Source organism: Sus scrofa, chromosome 8 (assembly GCF_000003025.6).
Source record: "Sus scrofa isolate TJ Tabasco breed Duroc chromosome 8, Sscrofa11.1, whole genome shotgun sequence".
Classification (NCBI taxonomy): domain Eukaryota; kingdom Metazoa; phylum Chordata; class Mammalia; order Artiodactyla; family Suidae; genus Sus; species Sus scrofa.
The window spans coordinates 39,548,562-39,564,780 of NC_010450.4; the positions used below are offsets into that span (position 1 = coordinate 39,548,562).

Sequence of the window (16,219 nt, forward strand, 5' to 3'; positions counted from 1 at the left end):
TATTGAATATGAGGTGACCACCAATGATTAATTATTCACTTTGTACTTTATCCAGAGCAACAGGGTCTCTTCCCAAAGATTGTATTAAACCCTGAACCAGCCTGGAAGCGGCTTCAATGCAGCACATAAGGGAGATGAGGGCTGTACACATGAGACTGTACCTATCCGATAGCGCTCTGAAACCAAATACAAAAGATTCCAGGAGCCGGTGGCTGTTGCTCGCCCTAAGGACAAGCAAGAGATGGATGCAGCTATGAAACTTCATTATTAATCATGTTGACAAGGAGACTTGGGAGGGGGCTCTGCTTCCCTCTCAGATTAGTTTTATTCTGGTCTGTATAAACTACAACAACTTCAAAAGACAGCAATCAAGTTCCATGAGACTTTATAACACAAACATCTGATTGTGCAAGTCTGTTGCAAGTGAGGTTGAAATCCTGGGGGAAGCACAAGTTGCCATAGCACATATTCTATAGTCACAAAATTACCCAGGCAGAATTTTTGGAATAACCTGGTCTCCACCACTACCTCTTCCAAAAAGAAGATTTAAAACAAAAAACAAAAAAAGGAGATTTCCTTGTGGCTCAGCAGAAACAAACCCCACTGGTATCCATGGGGATGTGGGTTCAATCCCTGGCCTCACTCAGTGGGTTAGGGATCTGGCATTGCCTCAAGCTGTGGTGTGGATTGCAGACGAGGCTTGGATCCCGTGTTGCTGTGGCTGTGGCGTGGGCCAGAAGCTGCAGCTCCCACTGGACCCCTCGCCTGGGAACTCCCATATGCTGAGGGTGAGGCCCTAAAAAGACAAAAAAAGGAAGAAGAAAATCAGCCAGACATTTTTATCATGGAAAAATATCAATGTGATATCTTTCAAATGTCTTGGCGAATAAAAATCAGGAGGATTATTTTTAAAACAGCGCAGAGGCTCTGATTAGATAATATGCATTTACTTTAATCATTTATGACAAGTTTATAAGACAGTACGATTTGATTCAATTATTGTTATCAATCTATTTATTTCAATCAGTGTCCTGCCTTGGGCGATCTCTCCTCTTACAAGATCCTATCCAGAAAAAACTCCTCCCAACAATGAGCAATTAAAAAGATCACTCCAAAATGGAATGACAAATTCAAGTTTTTAAGTACTTTTATTCAGTTTTGTATGGTTTTGGTTGTTGGTGTTGGTTTTTTTTTTTTTTGGCTGCACCTGCAGCATGTGGAAATTCCTGGGCCAGGGATCAACCCAAGCCACAGCTGTGACCCTGCCGCAGTGACAACACCGGATCCTTAACCAGCTGTGACACAAGCAAACTCCCATTACAAAAAAAAAAAAAAAAAAAAGATTCATTTTGAGGCGACACAGAACTATCGATTCCCCTTTTCAGAGCCTGAAACACATCTGTCCCCAGGCTAACTCACCATTTTCTTTTCTCAGCCGCGAAATGAACTTCTTTGGTGGGATCACGCCGACTTTCTTCTTCTGCGTGGCGATGCTGTGGAAAAGGTCTGCCAGGCACGTCAACAAGTTTTCCTTCTTTTTTTGCTGGGCCTTGTATGCCAGCACATTCTCCCGGAAAGGCCGGCAGAAGTACAAGGCCTGAAGCACAGAGTTACAGTAGCAGGTGTTTCCGAACTGCCAAAGGACAGCAAAGAGAGTTCCCATCAGGGTCCAGGGCCGTGCCACCTCTGGATGGGGTGATGGGTGGGAAGAGGGCCACCCTCTGAACCGGCCCAGATTCAGCACACACATTGCAGAGTTGCTCACCACGTTCTAAGACCAGTAAGCCACTCTGAACACCAGCAATTATCCAATCACCACAAGCCTGTTCAAGCCTGTTCGCACTCCAGCCCATAAAAGCCTTTAAGACGATCAGAAGCCCTTGGCCTTGATTTTTAAATAACCTAATGAGAACTTCCGGTGCTTAAAAAGAGAGGCTCTGAGGAAGAAAAAACTGACTTCCTGTGGAGCCTCAGAAAAGTAGCTGGCTCCACAAAAGACGTCACACTGCCACACACCAAAACTCCTACGACAGGGAAAATTAAAAGCCCAATCAGAAAGAAATCCAGGTTCTAGAAACCACTTGCTCAGCTAAAACTGCCTGAAGTGCAAGGGGATTGTTTTGGTTTCTCTCTTTCAAGATTCTAGCACACCTGCCCTTGGTCTCAGACTTTCTTCACTTTCTCCAGAGCAATCTTGTTTCTGCCAAGGAGGCAGCTGTCCCACCATAATACCACTCAGGTCCCGGTCTTGTGCAATCTGACTGGGGCTCACCCCGTAAGACTCTGCCCCTCTCAAAAGCCATGGATACTCAAGATCATAAGTAACAAGGGAAGACACCATCTCACTGGTTTTCAACCAACCACAGAGCCAACGCTTTGGGAAAACCTGGAGCTGAGACATTCACTGTAGAATTTTTCACACATGCTAAAATGAAAACAATCTAAGGAAATCACAAGAGTAATAACGTGGCTGACAAAATGCTGTGTGAGATGAAAATAGAACATGAGCCTCTTCTCAAGACTGGCTGCTGGCTTGGGTGTCGTTTGCCCAAGAGTGCGAGATGGCAGATGCACCGCCATACTTCACACGACATTTCCACGTATGCGGAGACAGAGCACTTCCTATTTTTATATACATTTTTAGTCTACTTTGTGACAATGATGTAATGAGACAAAACCCTTCTGAAGGAGAAGCTGGGACTTTTATGAATTACCACCCGAGGTGGACATACATGAAACTATCCTTCAGTTTAGATCTCTCGATGCTTCCAGCAGACTAGGAGATGGCTTTCATCATTTCTTCTTCCATAGTCTGCATTTGTACTTCCCTAAAGGCAAAATCCCCCAACCCGACTCTCCTCACAGGGCTTAAGCAAGAGGCCTTTGCACAATGGCAAAAAAAAAAAAAAAAACAAAAAACAAAAAACTATTAAAATTAGAAGTCAGTGTTTCATCAACACAATGCCCTACGTTTCCAGTACTTCGGCCTTCCTCCTTCTACTCTTTAACTCAGTATCTCACTTCTACCCAGACACCCGTTAGTAACGCTTGGCCCTGGTCCAGAGGACAACTCCTGGGAAAGAAAAGGAACTAACATTTACTGGGTGTCCACAAGGTGCCTCGGCCTCGTGGCAGAAGCTCTCCTGAATCCTTCGCTATAAGTCAAGAGGTAGAAACCATTATGATCGCCATGTTACAGGGAGAGAAATGGTGGCTCAGAGAGGTCAAGTGACTTGCCCAAGACCACACAGCTAGTGACCAGCACAGGCACAATTAGGTCAGCATTGCTTCAAAGCCAGTGTCCATGCCATTATACCATGGGTGGCACTCTTTCGCAAAGAATAATCCCAGTGGAAATTAGCACCTATCGCATCTGGGCTCTGAGATCATGCTCAGAGCAGTTGTTCCAGAAAACCAGGTGCTTAGGAGTCAACAGCTGGTGTCACTGAAATTCTCTACCCCAGAGAGAAAGGATCAGGCAAGGAAGGAAGTTCACAAGGGTGGTGGGTAATAATACTGCCTTACCACTTGGTCATAATCAACTTGTCAAGGACGCAGAGCCTGGCTACTCTGGCCATAGACAAAGGGGCCACTGCTGAGCATGAGCAAAATAAGGCCAAGGGATTTTGGGAGAAACTGGTCCCAGCGCTACCCCCACTCCCCACCCACAGTTCAAATACCAAGCTATGCTATTAAAGAGCTACTGCTGATGAGCTGATAACACTTTGAACACTCTGGCAACACTCTGAACACTCTGGCTGAATCAATACACACTGAAACAAGACCACCAATGGAATCAGAGTTCCCATTGTGGCTCAGTGGGTTAACAGCCTGACTGGTATCCCCAAGGATGCAGGTTTGATCCCTGGTCCTGCCCAGTGAGTTAAGGATCGATCCGGCACTGCTGTGAGCTGCGGTATAGGTTGCAGACATGGCTCGGATCCCAAGTTGCTGTGGCTAAGGCGCAGGTGGGCAGCTACAGCTCCAATTCGACCCCTAGCCTGGGAACTTCCAAAAAGACTACCAAGGGAGGAGCCCACCCAGATGGTAAAAGGACAGCATGTGAAAACAATGTCTAATCACATCACCCTAAAAGTTATGTGTGCAAGGGAAATCCTTTAAAGTAGAGGGGGAAAATGAGAATCTGACCCAATGGATCAATAATTGAAAGCGTTTTTTCTAGGATAACACGTATTTTGAAAAACTGGACTAAATTTCCCCCACCTCAACAGCTGCCACTTACAGTAACCAAGGAGTATGAACAATTATTTAAAACTTGATGATGATGAAATGGCAGTGAGTTGCTTCAAGAACTCTAAAATATTTAATAAAAATGAGGCATTTTAGGAGTTTCTCTGTTGGCTCAGCAGGTTAAGGATCCAGCATCGTCACTGCTGTGCCTCCCAAGTTCAGCCCCTGACCTGGGAACTTCCTCAGGCCACGGGCGTGGACAAAAAAGTAAAATCAAATAAAATAGCACACTTTACAATACTTACATTGACCAATCCGAAGTAGTGTTCATTGATTGGAAACTGCTCTGGACCAATGTCTTTTTCCAGAGCAGAGGCATTGGTGCCCTAAAAGAGAAAAATAACACAAGTTTTCTGTTGTGCGTCAAATAGATGAGAAAGCAAAATTTGATATTTGAGAGAGTCCATTACTGAGAGCGACATCTCCCCGGTGGCCACAGAGTTTGGTGATGATCACACTGAAAGAACAGGTGGCATGAGTCAACTGCAGATGAGATAATGACATCAGCCTATTCCTCTCCTCCCCCAATTTTGTCATCCCCTCAAACCCGTTCTACCCAGCTTCATCCCTCTTCTACTAGGAAAGGGGCTTGGGGGTAGGCAAATGAGCAAACTCTAGCTCAGACCTTCCAAATGAAGCATTCTAAGGCTCAGCTGCAGTAGCTTTTTCACCACTGGCAAAGTCAATGGCACCACTGGGATAAAGCTTTATCCATCACGTACCCACTATGTGCCAGGCACTATTCCAGGCTCTGACAACAGAACAGTGGACAAGGACAGCCTGGAAGAAAAAGCAAGTACACTGGACAGGACATTAGAAGGTGATTAAGTGCAGTGAAGAAAAACAGAGCAGGACATGAAAGGGGGAACTCCAGGGAGTCAGAGGCGGAACAGAGGCAAGGACGGTAGCAAAGCTGCAGCTTCAATGGGCTGGTCGGGGAAGGCCTGACGGAGAATGTGAAAAGTCCAAGGAATATCATAAATAATGAAATGCAAGTTAAAATCTAAAATTCCCAAATGCATCAAACTGGCAAGTCACGTTCAACACTCCAACATGGTGATAATAAGTTACTGGGGACTCCCGCTGTGTGCCAGGAATGGCACTACATAGGCTCACAATGTTCCCATTAGGTATTCCCACTATTATAATTCCCATTTATCAGGCAGGAATTTAAGGCTTAAAATGGTCAAGGATCTGCCCAAGGGCCACAGTCAATAAGTGGCAGAGCTAGGACTTGAACCTGGGAGTCAAGAGCCCTCGGTCTTAACCAAATTCTACACAGAGCAATGCTATCAAACAAAACCATCAACTGAGCCCCACTCAGGGCCAAGGGGTCATTGGGAACACCACACAGAGTATCCTCCTCCCCCATCCCCCACCCCAAGGCTCAGATGAGTCTGGGGGTAGTGGGTAGGACCAGCCACCACGTGTACCTGAGGCCCTGTCATCATCCCACAACCTTCTCATACCCCAAGGCCATCACAGGAGACTCACGGCTCACAGATTCTCAAAGCTTTGAGAGACAGGGATTTTAAAAAGAAAAGAGACTGCTATGTTTTATAAAAAATAAATCTGCTGCTGTTGCTTATTTTGGAGTCATATAATTAGAATCTCCCATCGCAGAAAGAAATGGCCAAAAAGTGGGCCAAAAGAAATGGTCACATGTCGATAGCAAACATTAAATGCAGAACAATTCAATTCTAAGCAAACAGAAGCAGAGCAGAAACAGCACCTTCCATCCCCTTATCATAATATCCTTTGTTTCCACTTGTTTTCTGGGTTCACTATACTGCTCCACCTATCTGAATTCCTTTACTCGTCATCAGAGATCAAATTCACTGGTCATCTGTGTGCATAAGTCTCACTGTCTTTTCGTGTGTGTGTGTGTGTGTGTGTGTGTGTGTGTGGTTTTCATTGCCTTCACAATAACACGACTCTACAGTAGTCTGATTTTTCTTTTTTAAATAATACTTATAGGTGCTCCCGTCGTGGCACAGTGGTTAACAAATCCGACTAGGAACCATGAGGTTGTGGGTTCGATCCCTGGCCTCACTCAGTGGGTTAAGGATCTGGCGTTGCCGTGAGCTGTGGTGTAGGTTGCAGACGCGGCTCGGATCCCGCATTGCTGTGGCTCTGGCGTAGGCCAGTGGCTACAGCTCCGGTTCGGCCCCTAGCCTGGGAACTTCCATATGACACAGGTGCAGCCCTAGAAAAGACAAAAAGACAAAAAAAATAAAAAATAAATAAATAAATAAAATAATACTTACATTAAAGCAGAATTTTATAACAGACAAAAAGCACTTTTTTCAATAAAGTTACATATCAATCATAAACTGATGTAAATAATGTGTATTAAATATACCCATAGCCACTTTTGAAGCAACATTACAATATACAGCTTGGAACCCAGGAGGAATGTCAGATATCAAAGTATATTAGCACATGGAGACAGAGCTCATTAAATCTGTCTTTATGAGGCAGCCATCTATTCAATGATTTTTTGCTAGTTGGGAATTACTGGATTGAGTCTGCTTCTTTCTACCTATGTTAGTATTTTCCCACCAAAGAGAGGGTTGGTGGGGCTGGCTGGTCAAGACTCACGTTAAGTACAGTGACCCAGGGGGCAGTGCTTAAGAGAAAGACCCTGGACAAGAGGCAGAGACCACGTAGGCGCGCGGGGGGGTAGGGAGAAGCACCCACAGCACAGCTCTGGAAAAAAGAAAGTGAGCCAACAGGGTCTGCGGTGGAACGGCTCTTCCCTGAGGTCCCCATTTCCTCCTCGCCACCTTCAGGTCAGGCTTGCCCATGTTCTTTCACAGAACCTACACACACAAGGTCTGGGAGGGTCAAGAGATCAGTTGGGCTCTGCTCCTCGGCGCTGCTCCCAGACCACTGCACCCCAGCCTCTGTCACACATCCGCCCTCTGCAGCTCAGCCTCTCAGCCCCATACAAGCCCCTTCCTTTCTCCTCTCCTTGCATGACCCCCCATTTCCCGATGCCCTACCTTCACACCCCATCTCCTGCCGTCATGCTGGGGGGTTTCAGCATCCCTGTGGCAGCACCCTCTCACACCCTGATCTCTCGGCTGCTCCACATCCTCTTCTCCAGCTGCCTTTTATTCCACTCCACCCCAGCCACCCCCTCCCAAAGACACACCCTGGATCTGATCGCCGCCCCAAACCCAGCCAGGATGGGCTCTGCCTGGTGGCTTCATCCTATCCCAGCCACACATACGCCCTCTGGAAGCCCGCACCCCTCTCCTTTCTATTCAGCTTAGAGTCCGTGAATCTAGATTTCTATGGCTCTTATAAACTCCCCTTACCTTGTCCTTGGCTCACACCATGTGGCAAAAAAAACAAAACAAAACGAAACAAAACAAACAAACAAACAAAAAAAAAACCCAATGGGAGTCAAACAATCCACCTTCTCTGAACATACACCCAGACAGACGTACAAAGCTGTCAAAATCAGGTGGCCCTCAACAGGCCCCGCATTCCAACAGCGTCTCTCCAGGCGCCTCCACAGCCACTATTTCCAACCTTCCCAAGCTCCCGAAAACTCTACACCCCTTGTCCCTCTCGCTGGCCTCCCACTCTACAAAAAATGCCACAGGATTTTACAGTTAAAAATTGTTAACTGTATGTGACATGAATCTTGCATTTACTTATTTATCTTTTTAAGGTCACACCTGCAGCATATGGAGGTTCCCAGGCCAGGGGTCAAATGCGAGCTGCAGCTGCCAGCCTATGCCACAGCCACAGCAACTCAGAATCCAAGCTGCATCCTCAACCTATGCTGCAGCTCGTGGCAATGCCAGATCCTTAACCCACTGAACTGGAGGCCAGAGATCGATCCCGCATCCTCGTGGATACTAGTAGGGTTCTTAACTCACTGAGCCATCATGGGAACTCCCTTGCCTTTATTTTTTTTTTTTTCATAGATAAGAATTTTTTTTAAATCATAGCACATCTTTACCTACTTTAAATCCTTGAGAAAGGCACGAATACTGCAATAAATAGGGTACTTTTTCTGAAAAAAAAATTTAAATAAATAAATAGGCTGGGATACCATGTAGCTAGTTTTAAAAGTTGCTCTATAGGTACAGCTATGAAAATTTGCCCAAGACACACTGATGAGTATAAATACATTAGAGAGTAAGGGTGCATGTAGGAAGGTTCCCGAAACATCCTCCCTTCAGGCAGCAGACCCTGAGCCTTCTTCATGCCCAGCCCGACATACTTCTGAGGGGCACAGAGGTTTGGAACACAGCAGCCTGGGCCCACCTTCAACACCTACATTTTAATGGAAATTCCAGAAAGTGCACTTGGGACATTATTAACACTTGTCACCTGTGTCTAGGAGCGGGGCTGGCAGATGACAATGCCACAGGGGGCTTTTTGTTTTTGCAACTGTTCAAATGTTTTACCATGAGCATATATTATTTTCGCTGCAAAAAAATTAATAGTAAGTTAGCAAACCAATATCCTGAAGACCTGTTATCTAAGGCCCACAGCACACACTTCAGAGCTGTATTGGACCATTTTTTTTTCCTCCTGAGTGTAAATTTGCCTCTGATTTCGGTCACGTCCCCTCTCTTGGCCTTTAGTTTCCTGGTTGAGAGGTGGGATTGCTGATATTCAGCCTACTCATGGCTCAGGGTGGCAGAGGGAATCCGGCAAACCTGGGAACCTTATTGGCACCATGTAAATAGCAGAGTGTGTTACAAGCCCAAGCGCCTGCTCCTCGCTAACAGCTAGCACAGTGGTGTGAAAGGCCAAGGGGAGGCACTGAGAATAACTGACCACATGCTGAACAAAAAGCTGATCTCTAGCGCTAAGTCACAGGGGCTGGAGGTATGAGAAGCAGTGGTCTCATTGCCATCAGTACAAAATCTGGTAACCTTTGAAAAACAAGGCAGCACACTTTATTAAAAATAGAATCTGGGCTGGGACAAGTTCCAACAAGGAGATTGTAATGCTAGTTCTTCAAAGCACTTCTGAAAGCAATTGTGTGACTGCCGGGGGGTGGTGGTGGTGGGGGGACCTACAAAAACACCAAACCAACAATAACAGCTTGGAAAGGATGAATCACAGACGTACAGGATGGGTATAAAAAGGCATTGCTTTGAAAGCAATATTAAAAGCAATTTATCAGGAAACCATGTCAGGGTGTCTTCCTTCGGGGTGTGTGTGTGGGGGGCGGGGGCGAGGAAGAGAAAGGAGACACACACTTGCCCAGGAGGAGAGGATCTGAGTGATGGCACTGAGAGCGCTGTCATGACATGAAGGAGCCTAAGCCAAACACAGAGAGCAGGAAGGGTCCTTGGAAATCAGCTAGACCCCTTCGCAGACAAAAAAACCAAGGCCCAGAGACGCAAGTCTACTAGGCCAAGATCACCCCACGGCAGCCCACTCTTCTGCATCCTGAGGCAGGCAGGATCTCTTTCAAGTGTGTACAAAGTACAGAAAGGCTCAAAATAACATGAAAGGATTTCTAAGTACAGAGAATAAGTCACTGATTACAAACCAGGAATTTAAAAAATATGACAGGGGAGTTCCTGTCGTGGCTCAGTGGTTAACGAATCCAACTAGGAACCATGAGGTTTCGGGTTCGGTTCCTGCCCTTGCTCAGTGGGTTAAGGATCCAGCGTTGCCGTGAGCTGTGGTGTAGACTGCAGACATGGCTCGCATCCTGCGTTGCTGTGGCCCTAGCGTAGGCTGGTGGCTACAGCTCCGATTCACCCCGTAGCCTGGGAACCTCCATATGCCACAGGAGCAGCCCTAGAAAAGGCAAAAATACAAAATAAATAAATAAATAAATAAAATTTAAAAATAAGAAAATATGACAGGAGGGTGAATGTTGTTGCTAAAAATCACATTTTTAGGTATATGCTCAAAAGAGCTTATTTTACTTACTAAGTATGTTGTCAAAGTATAAAAGTATGTAGTGGGAGTTTCCACTGTGGTGCAGTAGGTTAAGAATCTGACTGCAGCAGCTCAGGTTGTTGTGGAGGTACAGGTTCAAAACCCAGCCCAAGGCAGTGTGGTTAAGGATCCAGCATTGCTATGGCTGCAGCTCAGATCCAACCCCTGGCCCAGGAACTTCCATATGCCACGGGGCGGGGGGGGGGGGGGTGTTATAAAAATGGGAAAAAAAAAGTATATAGTGGAGGTTCCCAGGCTAGGGGTCGAATCGGAGCTGTAGCCACCCACCTATGCCACAGCCATAGCAACGTGAGATCTGAGCTGTGTCTTCGACCTACACCACAGTTTCACAGCAACGCCAGATCCTTAACCCACTGAGCAAGGCCAGGGATCAAACCTGTATCCTCATGGATACTAGTCAGGTTCGTTTCGGCTGCACCACAACAGGAACTCCATAGTGGACCAGTTCCCAGAAGGACTTGTACTCCCAGACTTTTGATGACAAAAGGTCATTCCTAGAACTTTATGGAGAAAGTAAAGCAAAAATGAAGTAATGCAGCCCAAGATCTCAGGATGCGTCAAGAGCCACTTACCAGAATTCAAGGTAGTTAAGGAGGAATTACAATCACTGGCTTCTAGACATACTTAGTAATAATAATAGATGACACAAAAATAACCCTGTGTCCAGTCACGTGCTCTGAGGACTTGATGTATATTTTACTCATTTGAATCCTCACAAGAATTCCATGCGGTAGATGTCATTTTGTCCTCGTTTTAAAGATAAGAAAACTGAGGCACAGAGAGGATTAGCAACTTTATCGAGTTTGCACAGCTAATAAGTACTGAACAGGTTCTGAACTCACGCTGTCTGACCCCAGAGGGACAACTCCAAGCACTGCACAGCACGGACCCTCAGGGTGGCAGGGGCTCCTTAGAACCCCAGAAGTACAAGAATTGAGGACATAGATGGGGCCACAGCATTACAGAGGCAAGCCCCTACCTCTGAGGCAACTCCCAAAGTGTTCTAGAATGAGGAACACAGGCGTCCTCTACAAAATCGCCGCAGAATACGGCAACCTATTCAGATTAAAGGTAACATGGAGGTTGGAAGTCTGGAGAAACTGAAGGTGTCAAGAGGAAATGGATCTTTTTTTTTTTTTTTTCCCCAAATGGTTTCAGGCTGTGAGTCTTTATCTAGCCAAATAAGGAAAAGATAATATTGTTTAAAATAGCGGAAAGAGAAAACAACATCAAATAAGCATTAGTTCTAAGAAATAAACCGTTTTACACCTAGTAATGGAATCATGTGCACGCTGACTTCCCTAACTTCTACATTTTTAGATACTGACAATTATATTTAAAACACACAAACAAACAGGGAGTTTCCATTGTGGCACAGTGGTTAACGAATCCGACAAGGAACCATGAGGTTGCGGGTTCGGTCCCTGCCCTTGCTCAGTGGGTTAAGGATCCAGTGCTGCCATGAGTCGTGGTGTAGGTTGCAGACGTGGCTCGGATCCCGCGTTGCTGTGGCTCTGGCATAGGCAGGCAGCTACAGCTCCGATTCGACCCCTAGCCTGGGAACCTCCATATGCCGCAGGAGCGGCCCAAAGAAATAGCAAAAAGATGAAAACAAAAAACAAAAAACAAACAAACAAACGAACCTACTCGAAATATGCAGAACAAAATATGTTATTAATACAGCTCATCTCTAAGTGCTGGGATCATTTGGGAGAAGGGATGTGAATTACACACCAGGGGAAAAAGCTACCGTCAGTTTCTTATTCAAAGAAAGTCGTAAAACATCTGTTGTGACTCTATACAGAGGCAGAGATACAGGTTGCAATTCTGATCCTCAACAATGCAGCCCATTCTCCAGCCCCTCACAGCTGGCCGCTGCCCCCTGTCCCCGCTACCTCCTCCTCGGCATCTGGCTTCAGTGTCACTTCTTCAGAGCTACCTTCTCCGACCCTTCCCTCTCACGGAGTCCCACACATGTCACTTCATAAAAACCAATCACGATTTGTAATAACATACTGAGTTGTGATTATTTAACATCTGTCTTGCCACTCACTGGACCACAGGTTGGCAAATGACAGTCCATGGGCCCAATGTGGTCCACCAATTGTTTTTGTAAATAAAGTTTTATTGGAACACAGCCATGATCACTCATTCATTTATTGTAGCTACTTCCACAGGACGACAGCAGAGCTGAATAGCTGTGACAGACACAGTTTGGCCCACCAAGCCTAAAATATTTACCAATGGGCCCTTTACCGACAAGCTTGCCAACCCCTACACAAGACCATCAACTCTGTGAGGTCAGGGTTACGTCTGACAGGTTTCCCAGGGCCCTGCAGAACATGCTGCATACAGTAGGCACTTACTAAATGCGCTGATTGAATAAACTTGGTAAACAGGGTAAGAAGTATGTGGCGCTTGATCACGTCTCTGTATTCATTACTCCTGGCCATGAACCAAGGCAGTTCCACTTACTGTCCCCATCCCATTCATGCAGGGACGAGGGGAGGGGCCTGGGCTCTACTCAGCCAGCAAAGGCGGTACCAGGATTCAACCCCAGGCCACTCGGTTCCAGAGTCTGAGCTCCTGACCACAAGTCCAGGAAGATCTTCCCATTCAGACTTTTAATACTCCCTTAGCTACAGATGTAGAGACTGGGCAGAGGGCTACAACTGTTTCTGAGTGTCCTCTTTGGCTGCTGGCCATCGCACATCACCCAGCCCCAGGTGCACAGGACCTAGAGGGGCTGTGGGTGCTACCCATCCTGCCCAGGGAGCAGACAGGTCATCTAGTCCCACCAAGCGACACTCTCCCTCCAGACAAGTCACTAACGCAGACTCACTCACCCTGTTTCATAGGTGAGGGAAATGAAGTTAACGGAGCTTAAGCAACTCGCCAAGGTCAAGTGTTAGTATGAGGCGGAGGTCAGCTGTGAACCCACGACCTTAATACCAACACACTCCAACCACAACTCCAGGCATCCAAGAGGAGCCAGGTATCCACAAGAAAGCAGTTAAAGGACATTTGCATCCTGCATGGGGACAGCATGTCACTTCCATGCCTTCTACACTCCTGGGGCGGGAGAAAGACCTCTGGGAAAAACCTCAACATGACTTCACTTCATGACCACAACACAGAGCAAAACTGTCTACTACTGAAAAAAGGTGACCCTGGGATACACGGTGATCCAAGTCCTCATAGAAAGGGACAGCAAAGAGCAGCTAAAGACTCCAGCTTGGAAATCAATGCTCCACGTGTCCAGAAACAACAAGGTCTACAAGCAAAGATAAAATCTCGACTCAAAAGCAGAACAGAGAAAATTGGGCCTGGGTCTGTCTTTTAGCTGCAGGTGGAGGAGGAAATATTTACCCAGTCATCGAGTTCAGTGAGCTAGAAGCAAGAACCTCATTCCCAACCCAGTGTTGTACAAAGGCACCAAGATGCCTCCTTGAACTTGAGGTCTCTTAAGCACCTGCTTTACCCTGAGGTACCCTTCCCATCACTTTCCTGAAAGGCAGCATTGGTGGCATGAGATTCCGGGCAAAGCACCCAGTCAAGGAGGCCAACTGCAAATTTAAATAATGGAGTGATTTCAAGTACTTCCCTCAGCCCACCTCTAGTTCAAGCTCAAGGTCTTCATCAATGAAAAACCAGGACACCAATATCCCATCACACGGCATGGAGTCCTGGCCTTTGCATCAATATTGCACCATCAGAGATATCTTCCTCTAATGTAATGAAGACATCCGGTAATGTACTGATTATGAAACATAAAATATCAAATTCAAGAGGCTGCAGTGGCCGCAGCAGGGCAGTAGCAGCAGCGGCGACAGCGTCAGCACTCCAACTCGCTATTCACTCCGGGCTCCCCAGTCAAAACTCAAGCTGGAGAGAGAGCCTCCACTAGCAGCCAGGCACGCGGCTGGACGACGCCAGCAACCCAGGCCCCTTGGCGGCACCGCGTTCACCCAGGGACACCACAGGCACCCAGATCCGAACTGCAAGATGGGAGGCAAGCTGAGCAAGAAGAAAAAGGGGTACAATGTGAATGATGAGAAGGCCAAGGACAAAGACAAGAAGGCAGAAGGAGCCTGGACAGAAGAGGAAGGAACCCGGAAGGAGAATGAGACCCAGGCAGCTGCGGAGACCCCAGAGGTGAAAAACGACCAGGAGGAGAAGCCAGAAAAGGATGCTCAGGATGCTGTCAGCAAGCCGGACGACAAAGGAAGGCGAGAGAGCCGCAGAGGCAGCCAAGGAAGACACGTCGAAGGCAGAGCTTGGGGAAGACGGAGGCAGCTAAGAGCAAGCAGGCACCCCGGAAGGATTCTGAGCAGGAGGCGGCAGAGCCCAGGGATCCCACCGAGAACGACAAGAGCAACGAGGCAGGGGAACCCACAAAGACTGAGGCTCTGAAAAGTAATGACGCCCCAGCTTCAGACACAAAACCCGGCAGCTTCAAGGCTGCCCTATCCTCCAAGGAGACGCCAGCAGTCACGGAAGCACCCAGTTTCACGGCCAAAGCCCAGACCCCAGCAGCCCCTGCAGACGAGGTCAAACTTGCCGAGACCCCAGCAGCTAATTTCGATCAAACCTGAGCAGTCAAAAGATAACAAGAGCAGCCTCTGGAGAAGAGAATACCGCTTAACAACTCTTGAAGCGCATGCGTGCTCTCTCCCCTACACTAACTTGTTTCAAACTGGAAGTAATGATACCTATTGCCCAAGAAAAAGGATGTGGTCCCGTCGAGGGAGGGCGGGAGGGGGTGGGGAGAATCCAAATAGTATTTTTGTGGGGAAGTATCTAATATACTTTCAGTCAACGCTACCAATCAGTCCTGGAGTTTAAAGTGCACGGTTTGAAAGCATATCACTTCATACCTGAGCTGCTGTTACACGCACTCCAGCCACTAACATCCGAGACATTGTGTCTTCGGCAAAGGGGAGTCAGGGGTGATGCGTTTTGATTCTGCCTGCAGGGCCCATGCCAAGGCTATCAGATTCCTTACGAAAGCGGTATTTTCTGTGTTTTCTGTTCAATTTACAGCCTTTCTTATTTTGATTTTTTTTTTTTTTTTTTTTTTTTTTTTGTCTTTTGTCTTTTTGTTGTTGTTGTTGTTGTTGCTATTTCTTGGGCCGCTCCCGCGGCATATGGAGGTTCCCAGGCTAGGGGTCGAATCGGAGCTGTAGCCACCGGCCTACGCCAGAGCCACAGCAACGCGGGATCCGAGCCGCGTCTGCAACCTACACCACAGCTCATGGCAACGCCGGATCCTTAACCCACTGAGTAAGGGCAGGGACCGAACCCGCAACCTCATGGTTCCTTGTCGGATTCGTTAACCACTGCGCCACGACGGGAACTCCTGATTTTTTTTTAATGTGGTTGGATGCCAACTTTCAGACAGCGCACTTAGCCTGTCCACATGCATCTCGGCACCAAGACTCCATTTTTCCGCCACAGGTATTTTGGGGAGTAACAAACATTCTCTCATCCTACTTAGCCTCTCTAAACTTCTCATGACGAGTTAATGCATGTCTGTGGTTGGGTGCACCTGTGGTTCTATTTATTGGTCGGTGGAAATGAAAAAAAAAAAAAAAAAGTCTGTGTTCATCGCAGTTCCAGTTTCTCTTCCAACCTGTGTCACAGATACCAGCACACCATTCATTGGAAAATGGAAAATAATAATAATAATAATAAAACAAAAAAACGTGCAATGGATGCATTGAAATTATAAGCAATTGTATAAATGGTGCAATAGTAATAAAGTTAAACAATAACAATGAAAAAAAAAAAAATAAAATTGCCTGTTCTCTTTGCCCATCCCCAAGAGAGTGGCAATGGGGAAACAGAGGGAGCAAGGGGGTCTTCACAGCAGTATTACTCAAAAAGTGTTAACCCTCTGCCAAGAGTGAAGTTCAGAAACTGAAAACATGTGTAATGAATGGACAGAGTAATTTTGTATCTGTTGAGTACAGATAAAAATTTGGAGTTTGTGTTTTATATATCTTTGGGGTTTTTATTCCAT

At 46.6% G+C, this 16,219-nt stretch overlaps 1 protein-coding gene and 1 pseudogene across 3 annotated transcripts in view; one reads left to right on the forward strand and one right to left on the reverse strand.

Annotated features, from left to right (window-relative positions):
* Positions 1 to 16,219, reverse strand: part of USP46 (ubiquitin specific peptidase 46) — a 63,836-nt gene that overhangs the window by 30,407 nt on the left and 17,210 nt on the right. For all 3 annotated transcript variants that reach the window (XM_021101209.1, XM_021101210.1, XM_005666646.3), the window contains exons 2-3: positions 4,497 to 4,577; positions 1,420 to 1,633 (exon numbers count right to left, since the gene is read on the reverse strand). In XM_021101209.1, coding sequence (XP_020956868.1) covers positions 1,420 to 1,633; positions 4,497 to 4,577 — 295 coding nt within the window. The remainder of the gene's footprint in view (positions 1 to 1,419; positions 1,634 to 4,496; positions 4,578 to 16,219) is intronic.
* Positions 12,124 to 15,292, forward strand: LOC110262086 (annotated as a pseudogene).